Genomic DNA, 17,167 nt, shown 5'->3' with positions numbered 1-17,167 from the left:
AACGTAAATTAAAATTAAAAAAAAACATTGTAAATGTCCCCTCGGAAAATAATATCTACATTTCAATTGTGCTTTTATAACTTGGCAATGATTTGCAACATTTCTGGTCCTTGATATGAAGATTTTTTTCATAATATTCACAGTGTCAAAAAAATGTAATGTATATTTGTCATGACTACACGCTAATATACATAGATTGCCGCAGTCAAATTAATTGACAAACTCATAGAGAGGTACCCTACTTTTGACCTCACCAGTATAGTTTTCTGCATCTTTCATCACACATGGTCTTGTATCTTTATTTTTAGTTTTTCTTCTCTTAATGATACTCAGAGGGACAAGTGTGGAAGAGTTCTGTCATTCTGAGTGCTACTCCAGCATAAAATATTTGGTGTACACAATAGGCATGGCATGAAACCGCACGCACACTAATACAGAATCTGGTGGAGCAGCAAGCACCAAACCTTGAGCTAATACACAACTTCAAATGAATTATTATGTTGCTTCGAGTCTGGAGACAACAATTCAAAACAATGTCATGGTTAAAATCAAAATCTTAAAAAAAAAAAAAAAACTTAAAACAGAACCAACACAATTTGAACTTTCCTGAATCACAAGATAAATGTATGGACAAAACAGTGTCATTATGAAGTAAAAAAAAAAAAGGGGAGCACCATTGATGGCCTTAGAAGGCTATAAAACATACCAGAGCATGTAGCAATGAACTGACTGCATATGGCTGAAACAAATTCTGCCTCCTACTTGAGTACATATTGTTACCTCTGTGCTCTTCCATGTCACAAATATGTGCAAAGAGATTTTGGTTATTGATTCAGTCGATGTTTGAACTTGAATTAAAAAGCACACTTTTCTAAATTCCTTGAGATTTCTTGCTTCATATCTAGACAGGGGATATAGAAGCATATGTACATTTTGTGAATACCTCCTTTATCCTATTCAACTAAAGTTGTGACTGAATGGTTACTTTCAGTTACGGTAATGGGGCTGCAAATCACATCAAGAATAAATGTCATAATCTGGGGTTTAGTTCAGTCAACATAGAATTAATAAACCATGTTTGGTCTGTTTCCTGACTGACTTGTGATTTGCCCTGCACCATTCATAATACATATATCTAGCTCCAAACCAGGAGCAGATAGGGATGAGGTTTTCAGTTTTTTGTTGTGAGGTCAAACACCCCCCCCCCCTTTGATGACCTGAAGTGTTCTTCAAGTGAAGAAATTCAAGTACAGTTGGCATGACAAGAATATTTTGACAAGAAGTCACCCCTTTGATTTCTATCAATGTAGACTATAAAAACAAACATGCAGGATTACCGTTCACCGCAATCATGCTATTGACATTGGCTTCTGCTGATGATTGTCAATTTCATGCATGTTTATCTCAATTTTCATCAATGGGCATGTGATTCAGTGGTGATGTCTCTGATAGAGAAGATAAATACACATGATGGAGGTTGCCTTACAAGGAACAACAAATAAGTGAGCCCAATGTTGATTTACTGAAATTAGTTACACACAGCTGCAATCCTATTTCACTCCAACATTTGCCAAATAATCAAAGAAACATAAATCATCAGTGATATTAGTCTCCAACATGCCCTTTTGTATATTCCCTTAGTACATCATTGACACAGTCCCTTCCTGTTACCCAAAACTTACACAACCCCCATTCACCCAAGCCCCATTTAAGTTCCAATAATCTTCCCACCATTCCCTCGAAAAGTTCCAACAATCTTTTACATCATTATATTCTCACTGTTAAAGTCCATTCTACGCAAGACAACCCCCACCCCTCTCTTTTCCTCCCTTTCTCCTTCCCTGTTAAAGCTATACTCCTCTACAATCCCACAGGAAGCAGAGGAGGAAGACTGAAGAGGGAGTGGGCGGCAAATACACCACTGCTAACTCACTGCTGACTGCTCCCCTCCACCCACCATTACTGAGCCATATCTGGAAAAGACAAGTAAGAGTTGAAGAGGTACAGAGAGGGAGAGAGAAAGACAGAGAAAGAAAAACAACAACCACCAGTGAAGAGACCCACACATTTTGCACATCATTCCAACAGGAGAAAGCAGCTGGGATCCAGGAATCTCCTGTTGGTTTAAGCCATTTCCAGTGCAGCTTGCCAGGCCCAGGTTAGAGCACGTCAACTAGACAAGAGATAACTCTCACTCCCTGAACACCCTATGTCAACCAAACAAAGGAGAAAGCTGCTCTTTGAGGAACCTTCCTACATAAGAGTATCTTATTTTTAGACCGATTGCTGACAGTCTTATTTCTTTGTGGGTCTAAATGTAGTTTTGCAGTGTAGTCTGCCAGCAACTAATGTCTCTAACAACTTCTCAAACAGAGACCCCATAAAAGGAACATTCAAAAAAAGCGTCAGGGCTGTATAAGTTTGCTTTACTGCGTTGCTCAGTCTTATACTCACAATTTAAACCTTCCATTTAACATCTAACTTCTAGTTCATTGATGAGTAATTTCATCCTTATCCACACTAGTAGATGAGAAGAGCAAAAAAAGGAACTCAGGGAATTAATTTCTGTGGCTGAAGGATGAAGGGTATCCTTATATTTTGTGTTGTTTTGACCAAAAGCATAACCAGTTGAATTTGCACAAGAAGGCACAGGAACTTCATTTAGCAATGTCTTCCTGATGGTACACAAAACTGAAATGTTTGAAATGCAATGGTGCTTCAATGCCAAATACTTGAGGCCCCAGAGATACCAGTTGTGATCTTCTGAATACATATAAACCAAATCAATCTTCACCATCTCGTAAACAGCAATGACTTTCAGAAAATTGTGAATCTCATACAATGCCACTCTCAACGCTTATTTTGAGATTTCTAAACATGGGCGCTATTATCATACCCCTCCACCAACCTTCAGCTTGGCTGCTTTGTGTCAGTCATCAAAAGGCATCAGAGTTGGCAGATTAGACTCATTTCTTGCTATCAGCTTTACTGATAAACACAGGGACCATGGCTCAGAATTACTATGATGAAAACGTAACTACAACCTCCAATGAGTACTCGTAAAGAGCAATGAACCATAAATCAATGTTCAAGTCATCCACCTAAAAGATTTCAAACATTGCACTTATCCTACATGTATCCCGTGTCTCTTATTTTGGTCTTGGCTGCTTAAAAAAATTATTTTGTGTACTTTTTGATTGGTTTGTTCCCTCTCAGTTAAGGGTTGTTTTTTTGTTGTTTTTGTTTTTCATCCTGTAATGCTGGGTAGCTAGTATACACAACACCTAGGAAGTAAATAATAAGCTAGAAAACACACGCACACACAAACACACACACACACACACACACAACAAAGGCAAAGAAACCTTGAGTTCTGATACTAATATGCACTGCTACCTACTGCATTTTTTATCACTGATCAAAAAATTAAATCTTATAATTAATTATTCAAAACATTTTACACAAACTACCAGGTTAGAAAGACACATGATATAAAGAAATACACAGTAGGCTTTTATTAGAAAGATTTTTCATGGCAACCATGTTTTGTGTAATCCTGCAGAATAAGAGAGCTTTGAATAAATAAACCAAAAGATGTAATGATGTTTCCAGTGACAGATCCTGGAACCCACTTGAGACTTTTTTTTTTCTTCCAATTTTCAATTGACAAGGTTTGAAGCATTTAAATAAGTCAAGGTAAATCTTGGACAGTTTGAAAACTCTTCAAGGGTGTATAAAGAGTGCAAAAATATATCAAAACTGCTGCTTTATCAAGCCAGAATGACATAACAGAATAACAGTCTGCTATCATACAGTACATCTAGCTTAACAGTCAGTTGCAATCAATTTTGAGGTTGCTTTCAATTCCTCTTGCTCCAGTAATACTGTTGTATTTTAATATTTTAATCTTATTGACATTGACTGAGAGCCTTACTTTTGAAACAATAATTACAGTAGATATGGCCCAAAAATGGGGCTGATATTTTAAAAAGTATCAAGCTGTCTTCTAATTAGATCACTAGAAGGATGTTGATGTAGTGAATATAGAACAGTTCCAAGAGCTAGCTTATACCTCACTGTCTGGCAATGCTTCAAGTAAGGCCTGCAGTATTTCTAAAAGGGATCATGTAGTTCTCATGGTGAAGTGGTTTATTATGAAAAAGAACAAGTCATAAATATTGATGATTGTTGGTAAGGTTTTAAGGAGCATGGGGTTGTAGCATGATTCAGTACAGAGACTTTATGGCCTTCACTAATGGTAAATTATAGACTCATGAAAGGGGGGGGGCAATCTTTATTATGGAGACAAATGCTGCAAATTTACAGATCTCTGCCTGGCTTTAATAAAGAAAACAATTTGTAAAGTAGACTAAAGGTCCCACCAGGAAATTAATTCTGAGCGCAACCAAGGATAGTTGTTGTGTAGGCTTACGAGGCAATTTGTGAAGGAACTGCAACTCATTTGTTATGTTTGGAACATATCACACAGGAACATATCTACGCTCAGCCCTGAAGACTATCCTTGCTCAAATATTTTTGAGCATTATGCCATCAGCTCGCCTATAATTGGATACAAAAATTATACAGATGAAGCTTTCAGAATAGAAATTGGCCTATATAAATATATGTACAATGTCAATAAACAACCTGACATATAATATTCCTACTTTAACATCTTCCATCACAGTGTACACTCAGCAGTATTATCATCTATCTTTTGTCATGTTTAAATATATTGTCGCAAGGAGAAATGTCAGCAAATGTATCTTAATAGACAAAAGGCTTAGATATTTTTTTCTGACATGACCATTCTCTGCTCATGACAAGAATTTCCAATAATATGTTTTGTTGTGATATTGCACGTTGCTGAGCCACTTATTAAAATAGGGTAACCATACCAGAAGGAGAACCCATAATGGAGTGGGTCATTGGTATAAGCATCTGATCCCTTGAAGCTTAGACGACAAAAGCAGTTGCCCCCGCCTCCTGAGCCAATGACATACTTATGTTTGTAATAGAAAACATGCTGATTAGTTTGGATATAGAAAATAAAATTTGAGTATGTTATTTTCCTTGAAATTGACAAAATGCCACCACTAAAAAACTACTTATTTTCACCTATTTAAATGTTACTGTTGTGGAATAACTAATAAAGCAAAAATTCATGAAGATACAACAAAACGACACTTATGTGTCAGAGCTTTAGTGATGATATATCCATACAAATGAATTTTCAGAGATTATTAGAAAATTAGAATTGTCAAAAATGTTGGTAATGTCTGGTGATAGTAATATCATCAATGTTTTTCCTTTCTTTTCTGAAATCAAGTCTTCTTTACGCAGAGACCTTGCAACAGTGCCACAGCTACAATCCCAACATTGGCTAACTTTGTGTGTTTACACAGAACGACTGGTGAATTTATGGCATTCTTTCGACAATGCCACTTGCAAACAAAACAGCTTTCTGAATGGGCCATTCGGTTGCTCTATCTGTGACACAGATGATACGGTATGATGAACACAACTGCTATCAGACTATCGGAGGAAAGAATGGGTTGACCACTCAGATTCCTCAAACTTTTATCCAGACAGTGAGGTGTAACAGCTGAGAAATATTTCCAGCTTAAAAATCTATTCAAATAGTGCCTCTATGTAATTAAACAAAGCATCACCAATGATGCAGTCATAATTCCAGCACTGCTACAGTGTCAAATGGGGTCTTTATGCAATGGGTCAATTATCTCCTGCAAATGCAGTCGTGCATTATACTTGTATAATTAATATGATTAATGCAGATTAATGCAGTAAAGTCTCAATATCACTTGTGTCATACCAATTCCTACACCAGTTTAAGGGTTTAGTAGTAAAATACTATCACTAAAAAGCATAAATTCTGCAATAGACCATTCTTAGCATAGTAGCCTTCATAAATCAGAAAGATGCCTTTCTCCTCACTGTTGACACAAGGGTTGTAAAGTCATGTCTACATGGCAAGTTAAGGTCAGGACAGACAGATAAGCTAGTGACAAGAAGAAAACAAAGTCCCAAATAAACTTTTGTCTGCGTTTTGAGATGTCAGCAAAGAAAGAGAAAGACTTGATCCATTGGGGGGACTGAAAGGGAATGTATCAGTCATCCATTTTCTAATTTCTTTACATATGCATCTTATTAACAACTCAGCCATTTACTCACACATATATAAATCTTCTCCTGGACTCCAGTAAGGGAGCCCAGGGGAGCATAATACAATACGCCAAGAGTTACTTGACAATCAAAGCCTTACAGTCTGCAGATTGTCAATACCAGAAGTACACACTGGTCCTGTCTCTGCTAAATGGTGACCATGCAGCATTTACTGTGGCAAAACGGAAGTATGTTACATATGTATTTCACAAGAGAAAGACTTTAGAGGTTAATATGTTAAAAAGATTTTATTTCTTTTTTCATTTTTTCCCCTGCCTATAAAAATGAACTTCTCAAATACTTAATGGCAGCATACTGTCATGACTGGCACTTGTGGCAACCTCGTAATCAAGCATTGTAAAGTGTTGATAAGACAAGTAAAATTAAGCAAACAACCAAACAAAAAACACACTGTTCATTGGTAGTTGAGCAATTAGATAAGCCTGATTAGGACACTGTTGAAGCACATAGGTAATTAACCATACTATAAATCAGGTATTATAGCCAATAATGTTCACTTAAACTTCCCTACTTTGAAATAGTCAGTTTAGCTCTGTGGTTACAGTCATTTTCCATTGTTTACAGGTGTACCCTACAGGTAATATCCTAATGTCTTAGGTTAAAGCTTTTTAGAAGTTCCAACATCCTTCTAATCAGGATGTAAAACAGGAAGCCCTCCACCTCAAGCTGGAAGGCAATAATGACCACAAATTCAACATCCAACACTGCAGTTCTACTTGACAAATGCAGGAAAACTATAGGCAAAATATAATACATCAAGCATAATACGTCACAAGATCCAAAATTCCCTAATGATGAGTCAGAACTTAAACCACACCATTACATTCACAAGGCTATCACAAGGCTAATAGACCACACAGGAAGAAGCCAAATGCAAATTTCAGAGCTTGACCAGTGACGCTTCCACCAGTGTTTTCTTCGGAAGACGGTAACTTTTTTTAGGAAACTATTGTTATCTTCTCAATGGGGGATTCCTCATGTGGATGAGCAGTGTTGGAAGCTATACTTCTCAAAATGATCACTAAATTCATCATCATTTGGATAACTGTGAAAGACTTGTATTAAAATAATACTCTAAAGAGACACAACAGCACCTACAATGAACAGATGGAAAATTGACTGCTTTGATAGACTATTAACCTGTGGCAGAAGATACTTGAACCAGTTATTTCTCTAAGTCGTTCTTGTGTTTGTTTGTGTATACTTAACATTCCTGTTATATTTTCCTTCTGTGATTCTTCCTGTGACTATTCATGTGCATCTAATTGACACCTCTTGTATTTCTATTGGATTAAAGATCTGCAGAGTCTAGCACTGAATAAAATTGCACCTAGGAATTTGTCTGTATCAAACAAGGGCTTAAAAATATCACTCCTGAAAGTGATGCACTGCAAATCTTAAAATTAATACATTTAACTGCACAATTACTAGCTGAATCCTGCAAACTTTTAAATATATAGGTTGGTGGTAGTGGTTTTAGAGGTAGTGTAACCTCTAACTGAGTGTCAATGTTATACACACACAGTTGTATCCTAAAATCACAAATCAGTTTTCCTAAGAAAAGTATAGGGTACAACAGCTTCTTTTTTTGGATACTATCATAGGTCACAATAACGAACCCCCAAAAATAAAAATAAAGGAGACTCTAGGAAGAATCTCAGAGAAAGAGAGAGGGCCTGCTGATCATGTTTTACAACAAGAATACAAATTTCAGATTTTGAAGAGGAAATATTAATTATATAAAGATGCCAAATAAAATTTAGAACTTCAGACTTTCAAAGCTAACCTCAAAGTCATCAAGACAAAATAAAGAAAGAAACCACAATGTAATCAAGGCTTTGAATGAGCTTCCTTCAATTTGCCACAGACCATTACATTACATTGCATTGCATTTGGCAGACACTTTTATCCAAAGCGACTTACAATAGAGGACATAGGGACTGCAAATACACCTGCAAATATACGATGCACAGGAAAGAAACATAGAGAAGCACAGGAAAGACCAAGCCTAAATTGATTACCGGTACTTCAAGTAAGTGAAGTAATACAGAAACACTACTGCGGTGTACTTCATGTATGTGAGGCATACGCCATATAAGAGGACTATTTGGTCCTTCTCACTAGTAACTGAGCTGCGACTTTGTCTTCAGAAGAGTGTGCATTGTATCTGACCAAACCACTTTTTATCCAAGTTGAAAGCCTTCAGGATGGAAAAATGTTCAGTTTTATTTTTCCACTGTCCCAGCCAGCAAGGCTGGTGAAGCTTTTTCAATTGGATGAAAAACATTAATTGAATGTTTCATGACAATTGGAATTAATTCACACAAGGCATTGTTCTGTAGGGAAACTTTCAGCTATACCTAAGAATAATGTAACGAAGGGAGTGCAGCTAGGATACTAGAAAACAAACCTCATACTGACCTTAAGGTCACATCCTGGTAAAACTAAAGATAAATAGGGCAAGAATCTCTGACCAACCAAACTACTTATTAGGCATGACTTTACCATTTACCCTAGACCTGGGCACTCTAAGGCCCACGGGCCACATCCGGCCTGTTTTGCTTTTTTATCTGGCCCGCTAAACTAATTTCTTTCAATATTTTAATAAGTATTTTCAATCAATATTGAATTTAGAAACTCCTTATTTTTCCTTTTGTTTAATTTCATCTGGATGATTACATACAAAATACGGAACATTTATATGATCATTAATTATTTTACAGTTTAAATAAAATGCTAAAGAATCGAAATATTTAATTAGCAACTTTCATTTTGTTCAATTTACATGATACCTAGTTGGGCTGTGCATAAAAATTAAATAAGAAATGCGGCCCCCCAGCCCAAATAATTGCCCAACCCTGACTTACCCTATCAAGCACAAATAAAGAATACAATCCCATAAAACAACACAAAAGGAAAATGTTGAGATACGCAATAAAAGGACTATACAAAAGAATCATTATAAAAAATTTGTTAACTAAACAATAAATACAGAGGGAATCGTGCTTTCCAAACCAACTGCTAGCAAAAGCTTGTCATTGCTTCTAAAGTAAAGAGAATAAAACTCACAAAATGAAGGACACAATGTAACATTTGTTGTTGGACATTCAATAACATATGATGAGGCCCAATAACTTGACTGGTAGTGTTGACTCCTTTCCTCTTTAACACAACACTGCACCTGATGAGATGGGAAGATAGCAGACAGCTTTTTCCAACCTCAATATCTGAGTCCCTTTCCACTCCAAGCAACATGCACAGCCGGCGGATCATGGAAAGGCCATAAATATAGCGGATGACTTTGTTACCATGTAAAAAACAAAAGACACTGACCAGCTCAATGAGTAACTACATCAACTGATATATTCCATGCCGTGTTCTCAGGGTATTTATACAAAGTCAACAACTTTTGAGTGTCTAAGCAACTGCAAGATCATCCAGTTATACCTGGGTAATTTTGGGAGCACTGATACGGCAAACGCTTTTCTGTAGCTAAAATATTAATGTCAGACTTAAAGCAATATATACATGGTAAGTGTTTTTTTTAGACTGAAAATAATTGTATTCAGACATGCAATGAGGGGCGAGGATATTTTTTTAACCACGTAATGGGTTAATTGTACCTTCCATATAAAAGGTAAAAGAAGAACAAAAGCTTTTTCCCTTCTTCATTTTGATGACATAAATGTCTAATCTTTGGCGATTCCACAACATGAAATGGATCTTAGTTCCTGTATATAATTATGAGTGGTGGCCAATTACCTGCTATCTACAGAGGAAGTATAGTACCCAAATGAAAACCTGCACCATGATGAAACTCTTCAAAATGTCTAACATTCAAAGAGGGTGCACTTTTATCAAAGCTAAATAAGATGATGAGAAACTATCTACCAGCTCTCATGGCCTTAACTAAATAGCTGTATTTCCAAACATGTTTGTAGCAGATGAGAGTCTGGTATTGTCATCAAAGAATCAGCAAACCTGAGCAGCAGCACTCTGGACCCTGAAACACAGACTAGAGATTCTTGGATTACACAGGATCATATCCTTTATTTCACTACCGACAATCAATCTAGTCCCAGAGTGGGCCTTAATGATAAGAAAAGGCATGGTTTCAAGTGATGACAGAGAATAACTGACTGATGAGGGAACCTGGTTGTTGAAATCCCAAGACAACACAGAAGGAAAAGCACTCAGGATATTGGAATACACTGTTGGACTGAAATTTTGTCATGACTCAGCTAAAAGCACTGCAGGTTTGCAACCATATTTAAATTCCTAGGCAATGGAGCAACATTTTCTTAGTTAAATACATTATGCTATCTGCAAATATCATTCTAGTGAGACCTTGAATAATCCATAAACTAGAAAAAAGAAAATCATCATATTGATAAAAGCTGCTTATCCTTTGCCCAAAGCAAATGGATTTTTGCTTTAGGGATTAAGGATTTAGCCAACTACATGCTCCTATTTTCATCATTGACAGGTTATAGCTAGAGTGGTGCCACAGATATAAGCCCTTCAAATTATTTTCCTCTCACAAGGCAACAAGCATTATGATACAGGTATTGGAAAAACTAATCATCATTTTTTGCATTTTTACCAAAATGACCACTCACACAAACTCACCGTCTCATTGCATCAAAATTAGCTGTGTTAATCACAGGGTATACAAAAATAATTAAACCGTTATAGGGGTGGGAGATAACTTTCACCTTTGCTGTTTGTTTCAATAAAACTTTGAAGTCAATGCCACAATTAAAAGAAAAAAATATACAATTCCTGCTCTTATTTTTGTCATTTAGGGGGACAGTGTGATTCATAGTTCAAACATCATATACTGATGCATTGATGAATTGACTTTCAATATAATGATAATAATTACACCAGAGTCTATGTAGTTGAATGTTATCGAAATCAGGAGCAAGGTATCATTATAGTGTTACCAGATTTCTATCTCTATCTCCCCATAATGACATCATAATTCTTTGAGTATCCATATATGGCAAAGCAATTAATCCATAATGCTTCACAAAATCTGAGGGACTAAAGTAAAGTTAATCTTGATTAAGTACCTCTGAGAAAAATAGGATCAGGGGAATCTGAACGCCTCTTTTAAAAATATTCAGTGAGATTAGAATTTGATATATTTTGTCTTGTCATTTTGTATTTTTTTGGTATGTCTTTTTTTTTTTTTTATCATTAAACATGTCCTATCTGTCACATAGAAAAGATCACAAGGTCCAGTGGTGTCACTGAGCAGAGAACTAGCATGTGGGTGCCCGACAGGAGAAAACAATATATATATATATATATATATATATATATATATATATATACACATAATTTAGTTTGATTTCTGGTTATTTAAACTCTTTGACTTGACTTTAAAATAATTACATTAGAGGACACAAACAGATTTATAACCTTAATGGGTCTCAATTGGTTTGAAATATGAAAACAGCTGATTGATTTTTATTTATTAATCAGTCTTAACAAAAAGTATCTGTCTTCCTCTTAATATAACTATTTCAAATCCTGTTTGTTTATCCAAGAGAGCAAATTTCCTAAGATTACCTATGTTGTTTTTACGTCTCTTTGTTTTGATATACTTGAGATACTTGTTTTGCACTATAGTGTGTCTACCTGAGCAATGGTCTCTTAGTAAAAATGTCACACAGTAATGTGACAAAGTATTTCAAAGTAAAATGACGGTATTTGATGTCGTCGAGACTCCAAATGTGGTAATCGTTTCCCACACATAACGTCTGTGAAAGGAAAACATGATGCACCTTAAAGAAGCATCTGTCCATTCCCCTGGGCAACGATAGAAAAAAGCGAACAACAACAACTAAAGCCATCAAAAACCATACGGTGGATCTTGCCTATCCCTGGATGTTGAAAGAAGACCAAAAAGTTAAGAGTAATTCAGTCCAAATGTACCTTGTAGCATGTTAGCGTTTACAGATGCTCACTTTTGTTTGAAAAAATACATTTATATTAAAGGAACTTTGTTCCTGGGAAACACCTTTGAATATGTTATGGTTCCCTCGGAGCAGGTGCTAGATGACAATATGTTTGAGTGGACAGGAAAGATGCTGCTAACACACATGCACGCACACACACACACACACACACACACACACACACACACACACACACCTGACAGATAATCAGGGGACAATGATTATTCATGCGAATAGGAACTTCGAGGTCATTAAGGAGGCAAGTGATACTTCTGGTCACTTTCTCTCTTGATATCTGGCCTTTGTGAGGTTTGAGTCACTCATTCTTAACCCTCTTAACCCCCAATTCGTAACCCTGTGATATAAAAAGTTTTGTTTTTTCATCTGCAAAAACTTCCATTGTGATGCAGGATCTCAACAACTGTGGTGCAGGATCTCAAGAGGCTCTATTTTATCTAGGTCAGTGCTCAATGAATGTGTGAATAGAAGAAATTCCTCATTTCATCAGCTAAACATATCCATGTATTTTATGTAGCATCTTAGAATGCAATTACATACCTTTGAATGTAATTACTGCAAACTGCAGTGACCTTGTCTACCTCGGCTTTTGCTGCCTGCTTATTGTGACGATGTGAGTGCTCCGCATTTGTGCAAAGTGAATATCAACATCACGCCTTCAGTGTGAAAGTACATCATTGATCAAGAACCACTTCTTTGAGCATCCATTTATGGCAAAGCAAGTAATCTATAATACTTCACTAAATCTGAGGGACTAAAGTACGGTTAATCTTGGTTAAGTACCTCTGAGAAAAATGGGATCATGGGAATCTGAACACCTCTTTTATTCAATGAGATTAGAATTTTATATATCTTATCTTGTCATTTTGTTCAGACCAGTCAGTCCAGGTTCTTCCGTGCTCGTCAAACTATATTCAAATTGCATGCTGGTTAATTTGGTTACTAATGTAATCAAAATTTCCACATATGAATCACGGCAAGTGGTCGTGTGGTCATATTACACACACACACAAAAGTATTACAACACCCGTGAAGGAACAATTCAAGAGTGTAATCCAGTACATTGCACAATCCGCATCCCCTCCCTGTAGCGGCAGCAGCATCAAATATTCGCATTTGGCTTATGGTCGGATCACTATGGATGAGGCCGAGCATATTGACGCATTTCCTGCTGTGACTGATTGTCAAGGAAAACTTTCTGGCAAAGAGCGGAATCGGACGCGGATAATCGATAACCAGGGAAGGCGGGCGTCGAGCTTTAAACAGGACGTCACTGTGAGAAACTTTTCTCCTTTTGCGACTCCGACTTTCACACGGGTTTTCCGAAAATAAATGCAAAGGTTGGACAGTGGGGTGGGGACTAAAGCTCGAACAATCATTCCCAGACATACCTTTCTTTTCCGCCAGAACGCATGAGCCCAAACAGAGCAAAGAGGTGAGCCTGATCCACTCCAGAAAACGCGTTGCCATCGTGTTTTTGAAGCCCCGAATAAGACGGTATCATTCCTTGCCGGGAACACACGATATTACGCTCAATCGAAAGCCTTTTAACCCCCTACACCACCTTCTATATGTCCTTTTCGAGAAAGACTTTTCCTTCGCTGGGAGACTCAAACTTTGACAGCTCCTCCTCCTCTTCGCGGATATCTCGCGCACTAGTGCTCAGCCAGCGAGGACAAACTACCGGCTCTTGTGACGTCAGCAGGAGGGAGGATTAGAGAGCCACGGTCTCTCAGGTAGTAACAGCGACAGGACTGTTTGAGCTAGAATGAAATGCAAAACACTCTCATGAAGTTTGATTTCAAAGTCCCTTCCTTTCACCTCGTCAAGAATTTGCCACAACAGATGTCAGCATTGATCATTCCCAGTTCAACTGTTGGGCCCCAGCTACTACCCCAGTATTGGAAAAGTGTCACAAACTGCTAGTCAAAAACATGGCCCACAACAGCGAGAGACATGAACAGGGAAGGAAAGTTAAAAAAAAACAAAAAAAAAAAAACAACTACAACGCAGACATTGAATGTCTGTCAAACAAGTCTGGATTCCCCTGAGTCATGAAGGACATAAACTTCCTTGAACTCTTATTAAATGTTTTCAGGCATACATATCTCAATTCACTTTGATGGCTGTCAGGCATGTTTTATAGTTTAAAAAAAAGGGGGGGAAACATGTAAAAAACTATAATTAGCCTTTTCAACTGTAAGATGTCAGACTACAAAAAGGGTTCCTTTTCAATTTAAGTTGTAAAAAGAGTTCTGTACTAAATTACCATTGTATATATTTGGGAACAAGAGTGTTCAAGTTTCATTATCATCCTCATGAGCTTCTGCTGAACCAGAACTATCTTCAAACCATCTGCGATGTCACATACGAGCAACCTAAAATTGTGTTTTCAAAGATTAAACAAAAATGATATATGTTTATCTCCAAATGTGAAAAAAGCACATACTGTACATTAATTTACAAGGAAAGTCAAACATCCAAGATTCAGACAAAAACAAGAAAATAAAAAAAAGAAAAATGAAAGGGAAAAATTTGCTGGGGGAACTTTTAATTCAATTTGTTGATATTGAGATTTTCAGTGGATACTTAGTTTTTTTAGTTTTCAGAGTGCCAGATGCCCGTTAATAGTATTTTTTTGTTCCACTTACTAGTATCTTCTTTGTTAGATTTTTCACTTGAATGATTTTATTGCATAAATCTAGAGGCAAATGGGGATAAATACAGAAGATGTGTTTTTTGTTGACTTTTGAAATTTTGAATGTGGTTTCAAGGTTGCAACTATTCATTGGAAATACTTACATTTCCTTACATTTAACCCACACCACCAAATTGTAAGTGTTAGGGTAGCAAGGCACAGGAGGTAGAGTGATCGTCCTTGGAAACAAGCATTCTTGGTTCGATTCCTGGTTCCTCCTAGTGTGTTGTTGTGCAGGACACTGAACACCTAACAGCTCCTGATGGCAGCCAACTGCTCATGTTTCATCCATGATGGGTTTAAATGCAGTGAAGGAATTTTTCCACAAGGGATTAATAAATTATAATTAAGTTTGGTGTCCAAAAAAACAATGCTATTTCACACTGTTCAATTCAGTACCAGTCTCATGAGTTGAATGGCCAGAATGCCTAAACTGCTGATAATCTGTCTTATTGGACATTAAGTTCCTCAAATGGTTTTGTTTTTCATCACAGATCAGACCTTATGTGGACAGGATTTATAGAAATCATTTTTCACACCAGTCTTTATTTCATTATTTATTTCCTAATCTAATGACTTGACAAATCGTATTTATTTTCACTGTGTATGTCTGAGGGGGAGCACTGTGTAAAATTGTGACCTTTGTCTCCCCAGAGAAATTACCTGAATGTAAGGTTTAAATTTCATATGAGGTAACTCAGCGGAGATCTGATACAACCATCAGTTTCTCTGTTGCTTGAGATACAGTTTAATAGTTGACTTATGAGCTTCACAATTCCTAAAAAAATGTTTTCTTCATTTTATTTTTCCATTGGCATGTCCAAAGAGCTGTAATGGTTGGCAGGGATGGATGTACCATTGTCTGTTGTCATGATAGTTTCATTGGTCCTCCTTAAATTTCTTGAATCTTGGTTAGTCCAGACAGTAAGATATTATTTATTCAAATACTCAGTGCATTAGTCGAATTATTACTAAGGCTGTTTTTAAACTGAATTAGTTTTTAGAATGGAATCAACCATCATGTTTGTAATGACACTGCTAATGCAGCCTTAGGGGGGCACAAGCCAGTGTCTCCCTGAGGCGGTCCCAAGCAGAGGGTTGCGTCAGGAAAGGCATGTGACATAAAAAGTTCACCAAAACCAAACATGCGAATCAAGGGTAGGAGTTGTCTTGAAGGGGGAATTTGATGAGAATGTTCTGGAGGTGAAAAGAATGTCAGATAGACTTATGAGTCTGAAACTGGAAATTTAAGGTGTGCTGCTCAATGTTGTTAGTGGCTATGACCTGCAGGTGGGATGTGAGTTAGAGGAGAAGGAGAAGTTCTGGAATGAGTCTGATAAAGTGATCCAGAAAATCCCCAGAGATGAAAGAGTGGTAATTGGTGCAGACATCAATGGGCAAGTTGGTGCAAGCAATAGAGAGGATGAAGAAGTGATGGGCAGATTTGGTATACATGATAGGAACACAGAGACAGAAGGTGGTAGACTTTGCAAAAAGGATCGAAATGGCTGCAGTAAGGACTTTTTCCAGAAAAGACAGGCATAAAAGCTCATAAAAGTGGAGGTAGGTCACATTCTCAACCAGTAACATCCTGATTTACAATTCCTGATGTACAACACTTCATTCATAGTTATGAAATGTGAAATGTGAAAACTGTCTTCCAGATCATATGTTCAAGTCTGAAGGGTAATTCATATATTTCAGTTGAACATGACATTTCTAGTATAGGTGTATTGTAATATTATATTGCACTTATTTTCCAAAGAACATTTAGTTGAGCTTCACAATATCCAGACATAAAGCATTAATGTACTGTACTCTGAGGAGCTGAGGCATTCTAGAGGGTTTATTTAGGAGGGCACGAATGGGGAACTGTGCCGGGTCCAGGTTGATTCTGGAGTCATGGAGGTCTCAGGAACTTGCAGGAAAGCCAGTGAGACGTAGATCTCTGGACTCTGGGACGAGGAACTTTTGAGGAGGAGCGAGACGTAGAACTGTGGAACGAGGGACATGTGAGGAAAGGGTGAGTCGCGGACCAACAATCTGGCACCGAAGGGCTGGCAGCAGGCTCCTCTTAACCTCAGCCCACACACACACACACACACACACACACACACACACACACACATGCACACACACACACAATACACACATTACTGCCACACATAATAACATGAATAAACAGCTGCAGACTACTGTCAAATCTACTTATTTTGTATTTAATTTTTCAATCATGGTGGATCTTTATAGGCAATGAAAGGTCTTTTTTCAGAGATATTCA

The 17,167-nt window shown here is 37.1% G+C and overlaps 1 protein-coding gene across 1 annotated transcript in view; it reads right to left on the bottom strand.

The window, feature by feature from the left end:
* Window positions 1-13,825, bottom strand: part of egfra (epidermal growth factor receptor a (erythroblastic leukemia viral (v-erb-b) oncogene homolog, avian)) — a 50,239-nt gene extending 36,414 nt beyond the window's left edge. The window contains exon 1 of the mRNA XM_086172747.1: window positions 13,580-13,825. Coding sequence (XP_086028873.1) covers window positions 13,580-13,658 — 79 coding nt within the window. The 5' untranslated portion in view covers window positions 13,659-13,825. The remainder of the gene's footprint in view (window positions 1-13,579) is intronic.
* Between the last annotated feature and the right edge of the window lie 3,342 nt (window positions 13,826-17,167).

This window comes from Fistularia commersonii, chromosome 25 (genome assembly GCF_037954325.1).
Source record: "Fistularia commersonii isolate RoL2024-O1a breed Wild chromosome 25, RoL_Fcom_v1.0, whole genome shotgun sequence".
NCBI classification, from domain to species: Eukaryota; Metazoa; Chordata; class Actinopteri; order Syngnathiformes; family Fistulariidae; genus Fistularia; species Fistularia commersonii.
This window is presented reverse-complemented; position numbering and strand designations above follow the sequence as displayed.